This window comes from Octopus sinensis, linkage group LG20 (genome assembly GCF_006345805.1).
Source record: "Octopus sinensis linkage group LG20, ASM634580v1, whole genome shotgun sequence".
Classification (NCBI taxonomy): domain Eukaryota; kingdom Metazoa; phylum Mollusca; class Cephalopoda; order Octopoda; family Octopodidae; genus Octopus; species Octopus sinensis.
In genome coordinates this window covers 31681745-31705562 of record NC_043016.1, presented here as the reverse complement: position 1 = coordinate 31705562, position 23818 = coordinate 31681745, and the positions used below count along the sequence as shown (strand labels likewise).

Below are 23818 nucleotides of genomic sequence, written 5' to 3'. Positions count from 1 at the left end.
AATAAATACATACTTATATATTTAGATATACATATATAGATATTATACACACACACACATATACATGTAGATATACATACATGATACATATGAACATATACATACATACATAGAAACATACGTGTGTGTGTATGTGTGTCTGTGCGCCCGCGCGTGCGTGTGTGTTCATGCACAGAACCCCATCTTACGCCTCACATTTTTCATTTACATATAAATTCAAAAGTCCGGTGAACTTCTTTTCATTAGATGTTATGAAAAGAAGGTAATTCGAAAAAAAAAAAAAAAAAAAAAAAAAATCGGAGAGGCTTCAACGTGTTTAGTTGTCCCCCAGACCTTGACCGTTTCGTGATAAACATCAATTATAGGATCTCGTGTCTTTTGTTTATTATATATTTTTTATTTATTTTTGCCTTCCAATATGGAGGTGGCGAGTTCTTCTTCTGCTGCAAGTACTGTTTCTTCAACAAAAACATTAATCGGTGAGGTCTTACAACCGCTCTATGTAGTTATTTTCGGTATGGCCATCCTGGCTGTTATTCTCTTCGCTTCTCTGAAGCATCTCAGATACCATCAACAGCCAGAAGTGCATTTGCCGCGGATGAAGAAAAAAGACATGACAATAGCCGAACTAAAGAAATACGATGGAACCGGTGAGGACGGCCGTATATGTATCGCTGTAAACAGAAAAATCTTTGACGTTACCCGAGGAAGGAAGTATTATGGACCCGGTAAGTGCTGTCATTTTTATATCAATATCAAACATCATTATCGTCATTAAAATTATTCGGGTTCACGACGAACATGTTCTCCACCCGGTTTCAGTTTCCAGTTATCTTATTTCATTGTACATTGTTATGGTCCTTGATGAAATAAAATTAAAAATAAAATAAAATGCATGACTATTTACTCAGTCACATTCGGCCCTTCTGTAAATATTAAGTTCAAATACTAACTAAAACAATCGTATTTATATTCACATTAAAAAATTAGCCGAATCTGCAGCCCGGTTTCAATTTCCGGTTGATAACAAGTTCGCTTCATTTTAAAGACTACATAATGTTCTTGAATAATAAACAGCATGAACATCACACATTCCCTTCTTCCTTTAACAAATGTGAAACTTGAAGTCTTGTTTACCTATGTAACAAAATTTTCATCTTTTCCTCGTTTTAAAGATGTTCACCTTTTGCAAAATATAGTTTGTTTATGTTATTATATTATTCAATTATTGACAATCAAACAGCTTTTGTGCTTTTTTTACATTTCGGTCGGTCACACTTGAGTTTCAAGTATTTATTATATTAATCTGTCTTATCTTATCACGCGTAAATATTTACAGGGACAAAATCATTCATGTACTTATCTATCTATCTATCTATCTATCTATCTATCATCTATCTATCTATCTATCAATCTATCTATCTATCTATCTATCATCTATCTATCTATCATCTATCTATCTATCTATCTATCATCTATCTATCTATCTATCTATCTAAGACATAGACGTATCTGTGTGTGTGTGTGTGTGTATGTGTATGTAAGTGTATATATATGTTTGTATATATATATATATATATATATATATATATATTTATAATATCTGTATCTAAGTGGAAGTACTTTTATATTTGGGCATTTACGATGCAGAATTATTTCAAATTAGTGTTAGAAAAGAAAAAAAAATAAACAACGGGGGAAAATGGCTAAAATAAACAAACATGATATAAAATTTTCACATGGTCTTTCTCTCCTTTTCTTACACACACGCACGCACACACATTATATATATATATATATATTTATGTACTATTGTATATATTTTTTTTCTTACGATCTTTCGTGCTAAGCAGCTTTAATATATGCTTTGTGCATAATTGAATATTATTTATTTATTTATATGTTTATGTATATTGTATATTTTCTGTATATTTACTTATGTTATATATTATGCATTTTGTATATTTTGTTATATATGTATATTTTATGTTGTATTTTTATATATAACGCCACATCTGCAAGACCATTATTATTCGAAAAGTGAAAGATGACATTATCGTATATCTCTCAAGCTATCTTGCCTTCCAAACTACAGCCAACCCTTTTGGTCCCTTGCCAAAAAGATATCTACCAACTTTGCGGAATTCTTTTCCCTCCACTTTACATCAACTATGGTACTGTGAGTAGTACCCCAGCAGAGAAAGCCTATATCTTTACTGTTCATGTTTCAGTCAATTCTACACTCGACACACTAAGCAAGTCTTCTCCAATTTTATTTCCTCCACCCTGCATGCACTTACACCAAACATAAAAGTACTTTCTGTCACTTCTAACCAACAAGACTTCTGGTCCTGACTGCCTCACTTCCTCAACCATCTAGCACCCAGTTAATGCCTATATTCACCAAATTCTCCAATCCCTCCCTCTCTACAGGAATTTGTCCTATTCTTTGCAAACATGGTCTCCTCTCCAACCCTGCCAACTATTGCCCCTTTTTGCATTCATCTCTAGCATCTGTAATGTAATAGATATAGCCACTAACAACATTCTACACCTTGAATTTATCTCCTTCAAGAATACCGGTATAGCTCTAGTAATGATAGATTCACTAGTGACCTACACTCCTCTGTCATCCATCAGTAGGCTCTCACCAAGGAATTAAGTGAAAGCCAATATTGCTACCCTCAGTATCAACAAATCTGTCAATCGCATTGCTGCCACATCAAACCATGTCAACTCTTACGCAGATGAGACTACCCTTTATATCTCCCTAACATTCCCTGATCATGCATTATTCACTTCAAACCTAAACAACACACACAACACCAACGCTGAATCCATGAACAAAGACCCCCTCAAAAACATCCTCCAATAGGGATATGTCAATCTAATCTTTTCAACAACTAGAAAAAAAAAGCACAAATGCTACTCATATCAAAAACACACTGTCACATAACACCCATTTATTCATAAGCAACATCTGATTTTAACAGTTAGTATCATTCCAAATGTTGGACGGATCATACAACTGTGGTTTCGATTCCTGGACGGAATGGTGTGTTATGTTCTTGAGCTTAACACTTCATTTCACATTGTTCTGCAATCACTTATAGTGACATGTGGTACAGGAAATGTTGATTTGGTGGTGGGTAAGAGTTAATGTGCGGCACAAAACTTTGATCACTATAAACTAATGATTCCCAAAGTGGATAGTATTGCTCCCCTTGGGAGTGGTGGAAAATTCCAAGGGGGCGTTGAAGAAAAGTGGGGTAATAATGGGGTAGTGATTCATGTAAAAACTGAGGTGATAATAGGGCAGTGATTCATGTAAAAACAACAAAATAATGGGTTTATTAGGTTAAGTTTTATTTGTGAAATACAGATGCTTTGAATTTGCTTGAGAAAGAGGTCTATGCTTATGATGATTAGTTGAGGTGGGGGCACTAGGAATGTGGCCTGGGTGTCAAAGGGGCTGGCAGCCCCAAAAAGCTTGGGAACCACTACTATAAACGAATCACCAATGCAGGTTGTTCAGCAAGAGCTGAAGCATTGGTAAAATCATGATGTTCTGTTCATCTGAAGAGCTCCCTTTCTATATCTGCATTGATTTGTAAATGCACAATAGTACTGTGCAATGTGTAGCATGCACATTAGTGCAAACATGCAAAATAATTTATTAAACACTGAAATTATAATTACATGATGAGGGCTGTGAAACAGCCATCATCCTGTGGACATCAAATGGTTAAATAAATATATTTTATGATCTATCTGTCCATTTATCTACCTATATATATATATATAGTTAATCCAAACATTAAAACACAAAGAGAAAACACAACAATGTGAGGATGTGGAACAAGTATAGTGTTATTGGACACTCAGGAAAGGAAAGAAAGAAGGAGGATTTAACGTTTCGAGTGGAGCTCTTCGTCAGAAACATAGGAAAAGAAAGATCCAAGGAAGGGAAGACGGAGGGGAAAATAATTGCCAACGATACACACGTGGTATGATAGAGTAGTTGTATACTGTCAACTTAATGTTGACAGTCCCATGAAGAGAATCATACTACTGCTATTTAGCCCTAGAAAGCAGCAACGCTTCCTGTCGTCCTTGACACATCTCCTGTGTCCTTATCTTTACAAGGAGGAGATAAGCACCTCCATCCAGCTAAGTTTCTGAGTTTTTGCCCATCATCAGTCTGGAGTAGCATGGCCTGCTAGTTGTAGATGCCTATCTAGCTCTTGTAAACATATAAGAATTCTAGGAATGCTTCCTGTCGGCCATGACACATTTCTGTCCTTATATATACAGAAAGAGAGAGAGTTGAGGTGTATTCCATTAAGAACATATTAGAGTACAAATAAAGCTCATTCACCCTTAGAATTCCCACTTTGGGAACCATTGGTTTATAGTGATCAAATTTTTGTGCCTCACATTAACTCGTTCCCACCATCAAATCAACATTTCCTGTTCCACATGTCAAAGGTTAAAGTGGTTGCAGAACAATGTGAAATGAAGTGTTATGCTCAAGAACAGACAACTTGCACATTGTCGCTCATGTTGAACATGTCATAACACACTCATAGAGAGCGGATTGAAACTCAGCATTTGTTAGTTTCAATGGAGCCATGGATGTAATAGCATTGAAATCAACGCCAACCACTCTCGGAGTGGTTGGCATTAGGAAGGGCATCCAGCTGTAGAAACACTGCCAGATCAGACTGGAGCCTGGTGCAGCCTCCTGGCTTCCTAAACCCCAGTCGAACCACCCAACCCATGCCAGCATGGAAAACAGATGTTGAGCGATGATGATATGTAAATCTATATGCGTGGCACCTTGGACATGTGTCTTCTACTGTAGCCTCGGGCTGACCAAAGCCTTGTGGGTGGATTTAATTGATGGAAACTGTAAGAAGCCTGTCATATATATATATATATATCATCATCATCATCATCATCATTATTGTCATCATTGCTTACTGTCTGCTTTCCATGCTGGCATGGGTTGGACAGTTTGAATGGGGGGCTAGCAAGCCAGAAGGCTGTACCAGGCTCCAATCCAATCTGGCAAAGTTTCTACAGCTGGATGCCCTTCTTAACACCAACCACTCCGAAAGTGTAGTGGGTGCTTCTTACATGCCACTGGCACAGGAGCCAGTCAGGCTGCACTGGCATAGGCATGGTTACTGTCTCACCTAGCTTGCTAGGTTTTCTCGAGCACAGCATATCTCCAAAGGTCTCGGTCACTTGTCATTGCCTTGGCGAGGCCCAGTGTTCGAAGGTCGTGCTTCATCATCTCATCCCAGGTCTTCCTAGGTCTACCTCTTCCATAGGTTGCCTCTACTGCTAGGGTGTGACACTTTTTCCCACAGCTGTCCTCATCCATACGCAACACATGACCATACCAGCGCAGTTGTCTCTCTTGCACACCACATCTGATGCTTCTTAAGTCCAACTTTTCTCTCAGGGTGCTTACACTCTGTCATGTATGCACACTGGCATTACACATCCAGTGGAGCACACTGGCTTCATTCCTTGCAAGCTTACAAATGTCCTCAGGATTCATGGCCCATGTTTCACTGCCATGTAGCATGGCTGTTCACACACGTGTCATACTGTCTGTCTTTTGTGGGTGTATATGTTTATGCATCTGTGTTTGTTGTCTCCCTACCACATAACTTAACAACTGCTAATGGTGCATTTACATCCCCGTAACCTAGCAGTTTGGCAAAGAGACTGATAGAATAAGTACTAGGCTTACAAAGAATAAGTCCTTGGGTCGATTTGCTCAACTAAAGGCGGTACAAAATGACTGAAACAAGTAAAAGGAAAAGGGTAATAGAATATACATAGGTGTGTTTACACACAGACACATACATACATATATATATCAAACAGACAAACAGGAAATTGGATATTTTTTGGTATTATTTATTCACCTTTACACATCTTTCATTTGCTAATAAGAGTTACAGATGTGTTTCAAGAGGAAACAGCTAGGATTTACCCTAACTACCTACATAATTATATATATATTTTGTTTTGGGATTTGGATTGCAAGATTCTTTATGTGAGTTCGTGTGTTGAAGCATATTCTGTTGTGTCTGGGGAGAGTCATTTTCTTTTTATTGCCTTATTATTTAACACACTCACCAGTAAAATTTACACTTATTTCTTATTTTTATTTTGCGTCTTGCAACCTTTTCAATAGTCTTGACTCTGTCTGTTATTTACACTGCGTTCCTTTTTGTTTGTTTGTGTGTGTGTGCCTATGCATGCATGCATGTGCGTATGTGTGTGTGTATGTATGCACGTGTGTGTATGTATATATGTGTGTGTATGCATATGTATGTATGTATGTGTGTCCATCTGTATATATGTATTCTGTATATTCATGTGCTTGCCTGTCCATATTTGTGTATTTTCTATGTGTGAGTGTGTGTTTGTATATGTATGCACCTCTATCTCCTTGTATGTGCATATCTGTGTGTGTGTGTGTGTGTGTGTGTTTTGCAACTATGTACCATGTTTGTATGTATGTATGGATGTGCATCTCTAAATGTGTGGACCTGTGTCTCCATATGTGTCCTTGTGTGAAGTAAAGTGTGTGTGTATATATGGTCATGTGTTTCAGTCTCCATTTGCGTATGTTTGCTTGACTGTTCTTATAACCTATGTACCTATCCGTTTGTATGTTGATCTGTTTATTTTCAAATCCATATCCATATGTTTGTATGTAAGCATATTGTGTGTGTGTGTGTGTGTGTGTGTATTCATGTATGTATATATGTATGTATGTATATATATATATATATATATATATATATATATATAAATAAAAACTTACTTGGAGAAGAGAAACGACGCGTGCGTTCGGTCATATAATAACAATATAATAAATAAATAAAATATATGCATATATATACATACATATATGTACATACTTACATCTACATGTATATATACAAGCATATATATATATGCATACAGGACACCACAAATAAACATAGAACACAACGAGAAACGAAAACATAAAATCGAACAAGGAAACGGACTTTTTTTAAACAACGAAAAAACAGAGTACAGGACAAACAATACAAGGAAAATTCCCCTTCATCAGCTGCCCCTGGTTCGACTCAATGCGTGTTTCAAAGGTATATATATATATATTTCATGATCATATGATTGATCATAATATCAGATGTTGTTATACATCATTGGTCACAATACATGTTGCATTGGTTTCGGCTTTTCTGTTATGTTATCCTACTGGCTAGGTGAGCAGGTCAGCATTTCCCCTGATCAGAAAGCTAGTCTGTCACAGGGTTACCCATTTATTGGTGAGTGGACTGAGCAATGTGAAATGAAGTGTTTTGCTCAAGAGCACAATGTGCTTCCCACTCCAGAAATCAAACTTATGATATAACAATCATGAGTGCAACACCCAAACCAATATATATAAGTGTGTTGTGTGTGTGTGTGTGTAAATATAATGTATGCATAATGGGTAAAAGTAAGTCAAAAGATATATAAAATATATACAGACAGGTGCATGTTCACACTGGATCAAATACTTAAAGTTCCTTGTCAAATGGTGGGAGGCAAATCCAGGCAAAAGTTGGCAATATGCTGTGTTCATACTCTAATATGAGAGTTCAAACAATCCTTTACAGCTGTTTCTGGGGGTTTAGTGATCTGTAAAGTCCTCTCATGGTAGAAGGTGAGAGCGTAATAGAATAAAGGATAGTGAGATCAAAATAATATTAAGAGAGTGAGGGATATTTATAAAATAAGAAAAGGAGGCAAAAGAATACAAACTGCATAGATGGGAAAGATGAGAGAGTAGCTGTAGCAGTAATATAATGGTCAGTCATTCAAAAGGCAGCAAGATGCAGGAATGGCTGTGTGGTAACAAGCTTGCTTCCCAACCACATAGTTCTGGGTTCATTCCCACTGTATGTCACCTTGGGCAAGTGTCTTCAACTATAGCCTTCAGCCAACCAAAGCCTTGTGAGTGGATTTGGTAGGTGGACACTGAAGGAAGCCTGTCATATATATGTATGTGTGTGTGTGTGTGTATGAATGTATGTATGTGTTTTTGTTCCTCCACCATCGCTTGACAACTAATGCTGGTGTGCTTATGTCCCTGTTTCTTAGTGGTTCAGCAAAAGATACTGATAGAATAAGTGTTAGGCTTACAAAGAATAAATCCTAGGGTCAATTGCTTCAGCTAAAAGGCAGTGCTCCAGCATGGCCACTGTCAAGTGACTGAAACAAGGGAAAGAGTAAAAGGTGACCCAGCAGAGGACTCTGTGATAGAGTGAAATATCAAATAAAAATAAAAAGCAATTTGGAGAAAAAATAGAAAAGGCCGACATGTCTCCTGCTAAGTGCCAGTCTGCCTGAATGTCTAGTTGCAAAGATGTTAAAAATCAGCCAAGTGTGCAAAAGTGTGGCAGCTCCAGTAAAGATTGAATAAAAAAAATGTAAATACAGATGATAGCTGAAAGATGATCGAGTTAGGGTGGTAAAGTCGGGATATATCAAATTAACAGGAATATAATCACATGAATAATCATGTAAATAAAGTCTAAATGATGTAAACAAATATAGTTATAAGGTCCAATATCAGATTATGCTAAGGATAAAGTTGGAGAATTTGGAAGACCTTGCTAAGGCAGGTGGATACAAAAGAAGTAGTAGAAGTGAATAATTATTCAACTCAGGTGGAACATATTGGTATTCTTTTACTCTTTTGCTTGTTCCAGTCATTTGACTTTGGCCATGCTGGAGTACCACTTTGATATGATGGTAAAATAGAAACATTTAAAAAAGCAATGCTTGCTAAAGGTGGAAAAACAGCAGTAATTTCCTCTTAAAATCTCAGTATATTTGCTACTGAAATCACATGGAGTTCAGCCATCTTGATATAGCTTTCCCACTTTAATAATGGACGAAGTAACTAACATTGCCAGTGATATTACTGTTCTTATGACAGTGTATATGATTAGCCAATGAAGTAGAAGTTTTGCTTTTAGTAAAAGAAAATGAACTAATGTGAGATAGAAATTGTACCTTAAAGTCGACAGGAGACCCTATTCAAATTTTAGTTAAACTCTGTCTGCTATGTATGGTGCATTCACAATCTACATTATACCACAAGCAATAACTGTTTAAAAGGCATTTATCAGGTATTCTAAAGTTACATATCTTTTTAGACTGTATGAAATTGCAATTATCATTTTCTTATTGTTGTCATTCATGTTGATAGTTAAATTAGTATTTATATTACATGAACAAATATTAGCACCCAATATGCTGCTTTTATGATAAAACTACTGAAACTACAAGTAATACTAATGTGAATATAGCTAACAGTACAATCTAAAAGAATGGGCCCAGTAACATCCTTCTTTTCATTGCTCTAATTAATATAACTAACACAGCTGCTACTCTGTATTATTCTATTGGTCTCTTTTGCCGAGCCGCCAAATTACGGGGACATCAACACACCAGCATCAGTTGTCAAGCAATGTTGGGGGGACAAACACAGACACACAAATGTATATACATACACACACACACACATATATATATATATATATATATATATATATATATATATATATATATATATATATATATATATATATATATATATATACGATGGACTTCTTTTCAATTTCCGTCTACCAAATCCACTCACAAGGCTTTTGTCGGCCCGAGGCTATGGTAGAAAACACTTGTCCAAGGTGCCACGCAGTGAGACTGAACCCACAACCATGTGGTTGGTAAGCAAGCTACTTACCACACAGCCACTCCTAGTACATGTATATTATTATAATTTCTACTCATAAATTTAATACCTGATTTAATGGGGTTGCATCATTGATGGTTTATGTTACTAATAATCCACATGCTTTTCCTCACACTAGTATTACAACCTTTGTTTTCCATCTTGCTATCCAGGTTATACTTACTTCCTGAATTAGTCATTATTGTAATTACAATTAATGTTTTTTCCTAATCCTATTATCACTGTGAGATCCATAGTTAATTTTCTTTTTCCTATTATTATTATTATTATTATTATTATTATTAGTAGTAGTAGTAGTAGTAGTAGTAGTAGTAGTAGTAGTAAGTCAGTGACCTGACATAATCATTAGCACAGTGACTGAAATGCTTAGGGGCATTTCGTCTGTCTTGCATTCTGAATTCAAATTCAAAGAGGTTGGCTTTGCCTTTCATCATTTCAGGGTCTATGAAATAAGTACCAGGTGAGCACTTGGGTCAATTGTAATCCTTCCTCCTAAATTTCAGTCCGTATGGCAATACATCACCACCACTACTGCTGTTATTTTAACTACTATTAGTATAGTTGTTACTAGTGATATTATTACGATTACTTATTTCTTTATTGCCCACAAGGGGCTAAACACAGAGGGGACAGACAAGTGGATTAAGTCGATTACATTGACCCCAGTGCGTAACTGGTACTTAATTTATCAACCCCGAAAGGATGAAAAGCAAAGTCGACCTTGGCGGAATTTGAACTCAGAACGAAACAGCAGACGAAATACCGCTAAGCATTTCACCCGGCGTGCTAATGATTCTGCCAGCTTGCCGCCTTATTATTACGACTACTATCACTATCATGGTTATAACTATGTAAATTGTATGGGCCAAGCTTACATCTAGTGGAGGTTACAATAATGGACATTATGTGAAATGAGGTAGAGTAGGAGAGTTTAATAGTTGATGTATTTAATATCACTCGATATTTTATATGTCAACTATTAAATTCCCATCTTTATTACATCCAACATAGTGTCCATAATTGTCATCTCCAATAGACATAGACTCAGCCTACACAACAACCGTATTAATAATAATGATGACTTCAACTTTTGACACAAGGCCAGCAATTTCAGGGCAACGTTAAGTTGATTACATCAACTCCAGTACTCATCTGGTACATGTCTTATCAACTCCGAAAAGATGAAAGGTAAAGTCGACTGTGGTGGAATTTGAACTCAAATAATAATAATGATAATGATTTTGGTGATGACAATAAAAGCAATATATTGAATAAAAGTGCATGATATATTAACATTAAGTATGATAGACAGTATTAGATTAAAATAGCCATCTATGTATTATACTTAGTGGAAAATTTACTGTAGTATTTATCCATAGATAATACTTCTTATTGATATGCTGTTTAAAAACTGCATTCATATTGAAGGGGGTGCAAAAATCATCCTATCAGCAATTAATGAAAATATTAGATGCATTTCTGTCTCATTGTGCAGTGTGAATAGTGTGCACTTAGAGCCAACCACATATTTAGATTAAATTTGTTGCCACTAATATCTTGGAAAACAGTGAATAAACATTCACTGATGTTGCAAGTAGCTGCCTGGCTGGATAAAAATCTTGTATATGCAATAGAAGCAGTATTAGTCTAAAATAGCCATCTTAACTATATATATATATATATCATCATCATCATCGTTTAACATCCGTTCTCCATGCTAGCATGGGTTGGACGGTTCGACCGGAGATCTGGGAAGCCAGAAGGCTGCACCAGGCTCCAGTCTGATCTGGCAGTGTTTCTACAGCTGGATGCCCTTCCTAACGCCAACCACTCCGTGAGTGTAGTGGGTGCTTTTTATGTGCTACCGGCACAGGTGCCAGGCGAGGCCGGCAGCGGCCACGATCGGATTGGTGCTTTTTACATGCCACCAGCACAGAAGCCAGTCAAGGTGGAGCTGGCATCGCCCACGTTCGGATGGCGCTTTTTACGTACCACCGGCACGGAAGCCAGTTTAGGCGGCGCTGGCATTGACCACGTTCAGATGGTGCTTTTTACATGCCACCGGCACAGGGATCACAACTGCAGTTTCCATTGATTTTTGATGTTGGTGTACTTGACTCAACGGATCTCCTCAAGCACTGGGTCGAAACAGTGTTTCTTTACTTGCCACCTGCACACGAGTCAGTCCTGCAGCCCTGGCAACTGCCGGGTGCTAGTCATAGGATTGGTTCAATTTCGATTCCGATTTTACTTGCCCCAACAGGTCTTCGCAAGCAGAGTTTAGTGTCCAATGAAGGGAGGTTGGCATGGGTGCCTGTCGTCGGATGAGGTTCGATTTCGACTTCACTTGCCTCAACAGGTCTTCGTGTGTTCAAGGGAAGGAAAGGCATGCATAAGTGGGTTGGCTGGGGTGGACTCACTTGTCCTGCCGGGTCTTCTCACACACAGCATATTTCCAAAGGTCTCGGTCGCTATCATTGCCTCGGTGAGGCCTGTATATATATATATATAGATAGATAAATAGATAGATAGATAGGCAGATGGATGTACATATGTATATATAAACACACTTTATATATATATATATATATATATATATATATATATATATTATATACTAATACCCAGTTTCATGAAACTGGGTATTAGTATTTTGGGTCAATAACTGATGAAAAATTAGGGTCCTGGTGTCTATCCTTCGTATATGTTTTGTAGTATTTAATGCATTTTTCATTTACGGAATAACTGAATGCCAAACATCCCAACTTTCATTAACAGTAAGTTCATATATATATATATATATAATTATATATATAATTATTTTTATAGTTTTTTTTTTTAGAAAAATATTACAAATACGGTGATGAAATTTTGTGAGAGCACTTCTTAGGGTCACTTTCCTTGCCTGAGATATACTTCTCTGAGCATTCCTATAAGAGCCAGAAATGAACTGCTGGCATGGGTTGGATGGTTCAACAGGAGACAGAGAGCCAAAGAACTGCACCAAATTCCAGCGTCTGCTTTGGCATGATTTCTACAGCTAGATACTCTTCCTAACACCAACCATTTAACTTAAGTGCACCGAGTTCTTTTTTTTGTGACACCAATGCCTTTGGGGTCAGTTAGTAATTTGCAAGACAAGATTCTTCAACTTAAGTGATTGGGAGTAGTATTGAGAGAGATGGCCTTATGCCTAGTGATGAGCAGCATATGCCTTATGTCTAGTGATGAGATGTCAAAGCATGATAGAGGGAGGTACATGGTTACCACAATTGAGAAAGAGAGGAAACATTGGTGAAAATGTATCAGGAAGATGAATATAGGCGCAGGAGTCGCTGTGCGGTAAGTAGCTTGCTAACCAACCTCATGGTTCCGGGTTCAGTCCCACTGTGTGACATCTTGGGCAAGTGTCTTCTGCTATAGCCCCGGGCCGACCAATGCCTTGTGAGTGGATTTGGTAGACGGAAACTGAAAGAAGCCTGTCGTATATATATATAATATATATATATATATATATATATATATATATATATATATATGTATGTGTGTGTTTGTCCCCCTAGCATTGATTGACAACCGATGCTGGTGTGTTTATGTCCCTGTTACTTAGCGGTTCGGCAAAGAGACCGATAGAATAAGTACTGGGCTTACAAAGAATAAGTCCCGGGGTCGAGTTGCTCGATTAAAAAGGCAGTGCTCCAGCATGACCGCAGTCAAATGACTGAAACAAGTAAAAGAGTATAAGAGAAGTGGTATGGTTGGGTAAGTTACCAGAGTGTGAAAGGAGAGTGATAGATGGAAAGAGATAGAGATAGAGGGAAATGCAGTGAACTGTGGAGATGGGTAGAGATGTGGTCTCTTGTGAATATCAATTTGAGAGGAGGAAGAAAATATGGGTCACAGAGATAATAGATCCTTTTTGTGTTGTAACGTCTCGTAGGCCCAGTTTCCGGGTTTCTGTGGTGTGTATATTCCCCCACTGGATGGGATGCCAGTCTATCACAGGATTACTCACTTTTACCAGCTGAGTGAACTGGAGCAACATGAAATAAAGTATCTTGCTCAAGGACACAACATGTCACCTGGTCCAGGAATCAAAACTACAATCTTACAATCATGAGTCCAGCACCCTAACTACCAAGCCATACAGCTCCACATACAGGTAATAGGTGGTAGCAAAGACGATGTGAAGTATATGGGAGTGGACTGTGGGAGAAATGCACAGTGCCAAAAATGGCAAAAGAGTAAAAGTAAAAGAGTAAAAGAGTAATACTTTTGTATGCAGTGGTCATCCTCTATATGCTTCACATGTCCATACCAGCACAGTCTCCTTGAAATAGTAGTATTCTGGCATTCATGCACACTAACATTACACATTCATCAGAGCATGTTTGCTTTGCTTCTTTCTAGTTTTTGCAAATCTTCTACACTCAAGGCTTATCTTACTATCATGCAACATTGCAATTCTAATGCAAAGGCATGTTTCAATTAGAATCTTTGATCAAGTCACAGCTATAGTAAAAGGATACTTTGTCAATAGGCTGTGCAGTTGGATCACATGTGAAATCATTGCAAAGTGAGTTCGTTAATCACTTAGCTAAAACCATTGCAATTTAAGGAAATTATTGTTATGCCAATTTTGAATCATTATGAAAGGGGGACACAATCTATAGTGTCGACTTCACTTATACTGGATACAAAAGAGTCTCTTCGCAGATTCTTCAAGTACAAGAAATGGCAACCAAATTGCCTCAAATGACATCTTTACTGTCTTAAGAGATACTTTTGATTATATCACAGAATCTCTCAGAAAAGAAAGACTGAGTGAGGAGAGATGGGAAGTGAAAACAGGTCTAGAAGCAGGAAAACAACAAATTATTCTCTCTCTCTCCCTCCCTCCATCTCTCCCTCTCTCTCTCTCATATGACTCAGTATTTTAATTGAAATGGAAGTTGTTTTTTTATTCTCTTTTGTATGCTGTTGTTTGGTCCCAAGTTAGACCTGATATAATCAAGAATATTTCTAGGGCAATGTCTAATATGCTCTTTTTCTTAAGACAGTAAAGGTGTTATTTGAGGCAAGTTGGTTGCTATTTCTACCATTTGATTGCTATGTCTATCGTTTGGTTGCTATGTCTATCATTCTACTATGAATTTTTGTACTCTGAAAGCATTAAAACAGATCCTGTTCTGTCAACTTAATCTCTGTGTCAAAACACTACTTCACTCATCTAGCAATGTTAACCAAATGTCCATGTCACTGCAATCGTCTCCTTCGAATACAATAATCATAATTTTTTTTCTGTTTCATTCTGTCTGTCAAGTTTTTTTATTCAGCCGATTTATTTCTCTACGTATTGTCACTTGTCTCCTACAGAACCAAGTGAATAGAGATTCAGTGCTCCACTGCATGGATGCTGTTGGCTGCTGTCCTTTTCTTAGTCATGAGTCAACCAGTAGTTTAGTTGTGAAATTATTTCTAGTTCTGTGCATGATTATGTCCAGGCTTTTCATTGTTTGATAGGCTGGAGGATTATTATTACTTTGGTTGGAAACAGGTGAAGGTTGGCATCAGGAAGGGCCTCCATTCTCCAGTATAGTTTTGTCTAACCCATGCATGTAGGAAAAAGTAAACAGTAAAAAGAAAGATGATAACATGCATACATACATATACATGCATGTACACACATTCACACACACTTCTCTGGGATTGGTCAAGTGATGTAAACACTTCTAATGAGACCTTGATACTATGTGGAGTGGATTTTCCCTGTTGACAGGCAGCTGTTATTAGATAAAGTGCTAAACACTTATAAGTATACAGATTAGCAGCTCCAGTTTTCTGGAGCTGCTAGATTCGATGTGTATATAATGGAGTGAGTACTTGTTTTTCTGGGATTAGCCAAGTGATGTAGACACCAGACAAAAACCCAATAAGGGTTGGAAACCAATTAAAGCTCTTCATAATTTTTTCAGTCTACACAGAAATAGGTAAATTTGAAATGTTTGTAGGTTTACACATACATGCACACACACACACACACACACACACACATACACCATTCTTTACAGTACTGGATTAACCATTAAACAAAATAAGCACATGCTGAGGACAGTAAGAGAAGTGGGGCGCCACAGAAATGGTAAATGGTTTACAGTATTAAAAAAATTTTCAGGAGCTGATCAAAAACTGCAATTAAAAAAGTGGGAGAATACTTTATTTTAAATTCCATATATATGGGGGCACCAAAATCTTTTAAGTGCACAGGGCCTCTGTGAGACTTAATCCGGCTCTGATTCTTTATATAAGGATAAAATTTCTTTACACTTTTATTCCTAAATCATAGTACTTGCCTAAGCGTATGCCTTCATTGTTTACCCATAATAGTTGAGGCAAGAGGGCCTTAACACAGTTATTCAACAACTTGGAATAGCAGCCAAATCTACTCCTTCAGACAACACCTACTATTTAAAAAAAAAAACACATTTGGGAAAGGGTCATCTGGGCTACTGTGCCACACTTGCAAACAAAGTGGAATGATCATGGCTGGAATGTCTTTTATCATCAGTCTGCTTGATCAGGGAAGGATGTGTGCTAAGAAAAAATACTTTAGATATTCTATTATCACTGTTTTCTTCCATGTTTCCTTTAGAAGCTCATATCATTAACAAGAAGTTGTATCATTATTTAATGTATGAGCTTTTTGACAGGAATTTAATCTTTGAGCTTTTAAAATGTTCCAGCATATGTTTTAACCCTTTTGCTACCATATTTCTGTTGAAATGAACTGTCTATATTTCAATTAATTTTGAAAATAATGAAGAAATAACTGTAATTATTTAACTGGTAATTAGGATATAAATGACATGAAATTTTGAAGGAAGATTTTAATATAGATCAATTTAAACAAGAAACTTGAATCATAGAACCAAGAGCAGTCTTGGGCTATCTTGGATGGATTGGTATCAAAAGGTTTAAAGACTGCACACCAGAAAGCAAATATCCATATCTCAGTTAATGACTTCCAGTCTACAGAACAAAGTATCATCAAATAGAAACTTCATTATCCTGTATTGTTATTCTGCATTAGCTTTCTTTTATTACTAGGCATCATCTGAATGTAACCCACATTTGTTTTCATTATACTTTATAGTTTCTATGGCTTTTCAAATCATATTTTCATTATTGCCTTACACATTGCCCAGTTTCTTACCTTTGTCTGATAGTAAGCTCTCTCTAAGCTACCAACCTTTTAACCTCTTGTAATGAATCTTAAGTCTGTTTTCACTCACAGTTGCAGAGCATGTAGACCAGTGGTTCTTAACTGGGGTCCATATAGTCCTTAGGAGTCCATATAACTCTTTGGGCTCAGTATAGCCCTTTGGACTCAATATAGCCCTTAAGGATCTATATAAGATTTTGTTGTTAAAGTTTATGTGCAATAAATTAGTTTTACTTTCACAATGCCCAAAATATTTTAACAAATTTTTTATACAATTCCTAATAATATTTAAGTTCAAAAATTTAATAAATTTTTTTTAAACATTTAAAAAAATATTTTAAGCATTGAGGGTACATCTGAGTAAAATAGGAGTCAAAGCAGTTCACAGGCAAAAAAAAATGGTTGAGAACCACTGATGAAGACAAAGAACTCCTTTGTAGACCCTTTAATATATAAAAAAAAATTATTAATCTATTTTATTTTTAAAAAAATGGTATTTAGCCTGGAGTTAAAAAGAAATTACTAAAAACAACTGCCAAAAATTTCTTTGCAGTTGTTTCATCAGAAATCATCTTTTATAATTAATCACTTCTTAAACATATTTCATAAAAGTTTATATATTGTCCCTGAATTCTTTTAGTTATTTATTAATTTTCAGGTGGTCCATATTCTGTATTCGCTGGTCGTGATGCTTCCAGAGCATTGGCATGTTTCTCTGTGTCTGCTATCAAAGATGGCTATGATGATCTCAGTGACTTAACATCTAGTCAAATGAACCAAATACATGAATGGGATATGCAATTGACCGGTAATGGTTTTCAATTGATTAATTTATTTTTATTTTACTGAGCTTCTATAAGACCTCTTTGTTTTTTTTTTTTATTTTTAAACCTCACTTTAATAGACAGATCTTTTACTGGTTTCAGTCATTGGACTGTAGCCATGCTGGGGCAACACCTACAAATCAGTCCCCATACTTTTTTTGTTTAAAGTCTGGTACTTATTCTACCTCTATTTGATTCTTTTGCTGAATAACTAAATCACAGGGACATTACCAAACCAATACCAGTTGTCAGTGATTGGGTGGTAACGGATGGACACATGCACCCTCCCACATACACTTATGTATGATGAGCTTCCATACACTCTCTATGTGCCAAATTCGTTCACAAGACATTGGTTAGTCAGGAACTATAATATAAGACACTTGTCCAGGACTGAACCCCAAATCATGTGGTTGTAAAACAAGATTCTTAACCACAAAGTCATACCTGCGCATAGATAGAACATCATGTCAGTTGCTTAATTTTCAAGAGAGAAAGAAATATGAGTTGCAATGTTGAAAACCAGTTCTTCATTTCTCCATCCTCAGATGTTCTTTTTTGCTCAGTAATCAAACTTGGATTACCTTATATTCAATTGAACATTAAGATTACGTATGAAAGTTTCAAATTAGAAAATAACAAAATTATGATTCAATTATCTTATTTTTATATTAAATAATCATAGGTAAAAATTAAGAAAAATTAACTTATTTTATCTTTTACTTGCTTCAGTCATTGGACTATGGCCATGCTGTGGCATCACAGCCAAACAAATCAACCCTAGTACTTATGCTTTTAAGCCTGGTAACTTATTCTATTGGTTTCTTTTGCTGAACCACTCAGTTATGGGGATGTAAATACATAAACACCAATTATCACATGCACATATATGATGGCTTTCTTTCAGTTTCTATCTTCCAAATCAACTCAAGACTTTGGTTAGCCTGAGGTTGTAGTAGAAGGCACTTGCCCAAGGTGCCATGTAGTTGATCTGAACCTGGAACCATGTGACTGAGACGCAAACTTCTTACCACACAGCCACACCATGCTTGTGCCTATAAAATGTGAGATACTTATAGCGCCTAGGTTTTCCAAGCGGTCACCCATCTGAGTAGTAACTAGGCTTGACATTGCTTAACTTTGGTGATCAGGCAAGAACTCGTGCATTCAATATAACATGGTTTTAAGCTTCAGCATGATATGGCCTTCAATATAAAAATTCTTTTTAAGAAAAAGTCACATTAATGAATCCAAAGAATTTCTCTAATTTATATGTAAATATTATCTACAATAATTCTTTTTTGGAACTGGATCTCGAAGCAAAAAAAAGCTATAAATAATAGCATGTAAATATTGGGTTGAAAAAAAAAACTCATCTGGATAGAAAAAAAAACCAAAGGCTGTCCATTAGACCTGATTCCACACATCTAGACATGACAAGGTTTCTACAAGAGTTGAAAGTTGATATTCCAAGGGCAGCCTTTGACTCTTTCTATCCAAAAGAGTGTTTCAGTCCAATAGTTCCATGTTATTATTTATAGCTTTATGTTCTGTCCAAAAAATTATTTCAAATTTGCTTAAGTTTATAAATTCTTAATATTTATAATATTTTTCAAGAATTATAATTATACAAGGGGGTACTGAAAAGTTCCTGGCTTTAGGTAAGAGAAAACACAGGAGGATCAGTTAATTATGATTTTATTCAATATCTTCCCTTTTCAGATTCACACACTTATCCTTCAGGCTTTCTAAGCCCTGTAAAAGAACTCAGGAGATTGGGCCTTCAACCAGACATTTTGCAATACTCTTAAAACCAGGAACTTTTCAGCACTCTCTTGTAATATTTAGCTTGATTTAATTAAAGCAGTGATTGATTTATATAATTAGTTTATATATTTTATTAATAAATTTGGAAGTTTTCTTTTTATTATGCAGAAATTTAAGCATCTGCTAACTTTTAATTTTAATTTTTTTATTTTTGTAGATGAATATACATTAGTCGGTAGATTATTACAGCCTGGACAACAACCAATAGACTACACCGATTCTGAAGACGAAACTCATGATGATGACAAGTTAAAAGATACTTAACCACTTTCAGCATTTAAACAGAAGAAAAAACTCAAATTACTATGATTTTCATTTTGAAAAGAGAAGAAAACATGGCTGTTTAAATATTGTTTATGTGTTCTATTTGCTGTATGTTTTAATATTTTATATTTTTTATGTTTTTAATTTTTTCCCCCATTTTATTTTGAAAAACTGCCATTTTTAATTATTATTTTTTTAAAAAATATGATTTTGCTTCCATACTTTTCATTGTTATCCCACATGACATACACAGCAAATGTCAATTTTCTCACTGGCTCATTTCACATGACCATCTATTTCACAGACCTGTTTTATATGGCAAATTGTAGGCTATGCCTGTCAGTACTAAAACTAAAAGGATATGACTTCTGCATCTTTCACACTCAAAATAAGTATGTGAAACATGCATTGGGTCTCGAAATTATCAGTCTCAAACATGCATATCATATATGTACAAAGTTGGATCAAAAAGTATCAGAACTGGTGCTATAAAAAGAAAACTACAACACATATCAACTTGGCATTTAATCTCCTTTATAACACTTCCCTTCTGAAGCCACGCACTTTACTCAGTATTGTTTCCATTGATGGAAGCATTCCTGGAACTCCTATCTTGGGAAAGCGGGCAGCTGTCTCATTGCATTCTCTTGGAATTCTTTGACATATTGAAACATTGTTCCTTTGTGGGATTTGATTTCTGGAAACATTCTTAGCTGTGAAAAAGCTTCAAGACATGTCTCTTTCCATGCTCACACCGACATACCCACACAGTGTGTATTCTCTGCCATGGTCGCTGATGGAGCTTCTGGGACGTGGTGAGATGACCACACTCTACACACTTTGCGTATGTATATACGTAAATATATATATATATATATATATATATATATATATATCATCATCATCTAAAATCTGTTTTCCATGCTGGTAGGAGTTGGATGGCTTAACAGGAACTGGCAAGGCCAGGAACCATACCGGTTCCATAGTCTGTTTTGGGTTGGTTTTTATGGCTGGATACCCTTCCTAACACCAACAACTTTACAGAGTGTACTGGGTGGTTTTTATGTGGTATCATCACCAGTATTTTTAGTATGGCACAATCACCAGTGCTTTTTTACATGGTACCAGTACCTGTTCTTTTTTTTTTTGTAGCACCAACACAAACACCAATGATTTTTATGTGTCACTTTGGTTTCAGGATATGAATCTGTTTTGGTGAATGGGTCCTCTTCAGTAAGCAATGTGTCACCTATCTTGATCTTCTGTCAACTCTTTCATGAGGTTCAGCATTTTTAGATCGGCCTTTAATACTTCATCCCATGTCTTCCTATGTTTCCCTTTTCCACAAATTCCATAAAGAAGTGATGGACACCTCTTTATGCAGCTGTCCTCATCTATCCACATCACATGACCAAACCAGTGTAGTCTCCTTTTGCACACTGCATATAATTTCTCTTATGCCCAACTTTTTTCCCAATAAACTTGTGCTCTGTTGCACATGTACACTGACATTGCACATCTGGTGGAGCATACCAGCTTCATTCCTCTCTACTCTTTACACACCCTCTGCATTCAAGGCCCAAATCCCTCTATCATGTAGCATTGCAGTTCACATTCTTTTGCATCATACATTCTTCCTCTCATACAATCTTCCTTTCACTTGGAGAGAGAGAGAGAGAACTCTGGTTGCCAACAGGGGTAAAAGCTCTCTGAACTTTCTTCATCCTACTCAGGTACATTTGAGGAAATCAGTTTCCCATGTATCTATAGTCTTCATGGCTCATATACATTTTCCTCATGCAAACACTATCTTTGCCAACCCATCCTATTATTCCAATCCACCTTGTGTGTCTATAGCTTATACTGAGTACACCAAATGGAATTTCTGCCTACACCCTTCCTACATGTCAAGCAGGGCCATTTACCTGAAGAGTGAAAGGTCCTGTCTGAATTCTTTCTTAATAGAATATTGGTCTTTGCTAAGTTAACTTTAAGACCCTTTGATTCCACATTCTATTTCCACCCATGGAATTTCTTTTCTAATTCGGTTATAGATTCTGCTATGAGAGCCAGATCATCAGTTATTCCCATTGTCTTCCAGTCTTAAATTCCTCTGTTTTGGCTTGGAGGACGATGATGACTAGGAGGGAGATGAGGACCAAGCCTTGGTGAACACCTACCTGTATACTAAATTCATTATTGTACCCATGGCTAAATATTTCCTTACTAATAGCACCCCTGTACATAGCTTGTACTGCTTTCACAAGCCATTCGTCTATCTCTAGCGTCCTCAGAGGCCACCATATCACAGAAAGAGGTACCCTGTCAAATGCTTTATCTAGATCAACAAATGTGAAGTATAACAGCGTGTTCTTATCTAAGTACTTGTTTTGAAGTTGCCTGACTATGAACTTAGCATCAGCCAAACTGCATTTCATCAAGTCTAATTCTGTTAATTGGGCAACAACTCTCCACAACTTTCATCACCTGCCTCTTTAATTACATCTATCTAATGCATCTCCCTTGCCCTTGTAGGAGTTGACTACATTACTGCTACACTGATCACAAAGGATTATGCCTTTCTGAATAACCTGATTAATTAACTATATAGGTGATTACACAGTATCTAACTCTACAAGATATTGTAAGCATCTCAAAGGTAACTCCTGATGGATCAGGAGCCTTCCCTATCATCATATCTTTAATTGCCTTATCTATCATTTTGCTGTCAACTAGAAAAGCTGGTCCCTCTGTTGGATTCACATGAGGGAGACTCCCTTGCTTCCATTCGTTCTCCACATTTAATAGCCCTTCATATTAGCTCTTCCATGCTTCTTTCTTTTCAGGATCACTAAGAGCAAGTGTACCATTAATTGTCTGTACACTCTTCTCTTCCATAAGATCTTGATTCTGTCTAACACACTGTCTGGAAATCCAGAACATCTCAAGTCTCTGACTTTCATGCTGTAAGACATAAGCAAACTTTTTCCTTTCTACTTCTGCCCTTTATTAGATACACCTAGTGCCTAGCTTCTTTTTTAGCAATCTGATATGGTTCTTTATACTCTCACTCTTTCCAAGCCCGTTTCTTCTCTTTTATAGCCCTGTTGATCTCACTCTTCCACCACCATGTCACCCTTGGTCAGGGGGAAGCTTTGCTCCAACCAGATTTAGTCTGACATCCTCAGTTGACTGTCCCATAATAACTTCTAGTTGTCTTCTATGTTGTATGTCTCCATCTCTTCCTCCTTTTCATCAAAGACTTCATAAAGAACATCTCTAAATCTCTGCCCATTTGAAAGATCCTTGAGCTTCCATAATCTCCTTTTCCATCAGGATCCTTCTAGGCTTAAGTCCAAAGTCGCTAACCACTCACCTCTGATGAGCTGTAGATTCTTCACCTGGGAAAGACTTTGCATTCACAAGTCCCTGTCCCTGTTTCTGGTGAGGATGTAGTCCACCTGGCTGGTGTGCCCAACAAATTGATAAGTGATCAGATGGCCGACAGGTTTCCTGAAGTTGGTACTGCAAGCTATTAAGGCATTTGCTTCACAAACTCCAGCAGCTTTGTTCGCTCCTCCTTTTGTAACCAAAGTTGTAGCCTCCATACATGCCTTAAAAAAAAACCATTGGAGTATTTTCCAACATGACCATTGAAGTCCCCTGCCATGATGAGAATGTTATTGTCTTTTATCGTCAAAGTATTCTGAAGAAGGGATTCATAGAATCAGTCCTGAATATTTGCGAGTTCAACATATGGACCATATGCAGAGATAAACGACAGGTTTTCTTTAAACCGGACTAATCTTAGCTTAATAATCCTATTACACCCTAACTACCTCAATCACCTTATCCACTCAC

At 36.6% G+C, this 23818-nt stretch overlaps 2 protein-coding genes across 3 annotated transcripts in view; one reads left to right on the top strand and one right to left on the bottom strand.

The window, feature by feature from the left end:
• LOC115222620 (glutaredoxin domain-containing cysteine-rich protein CG31559-like) overlaps window positions 1-23818 on the bottom strand; it is a 119572-nt gene that overhangs the window by 52685 nt on the left and 43069 nt on the right. The gene's annotated exons all lie outside the window — the stretch shown is intronic.
• LOC115222445 (membrane-associated progesterone receptor component 2-like) overlaps window positions 365-23818 on the top strand; it is a 35192-nt gene continuing 11738 nt past the window's right edge. The window contains exons 1-3 of the mRNA XM_029792636.2: window positions 365-728; window positions 17701-17850; window positions 19851-20065. Coding sequence (XP_029648496.2) covers window positions 419-728; window positions 17701-17850; window positions 19851-19957 — 567 coding nt within the window. The 5' untranslated portion in view covers window positions 365-418 and the 3' untranslated portion in view covers window positions 19958-20065. The remainder of the gene's footprint in view (window positions 729-17700; window positions 17851-19850; window positions 20066-23818) is intronic.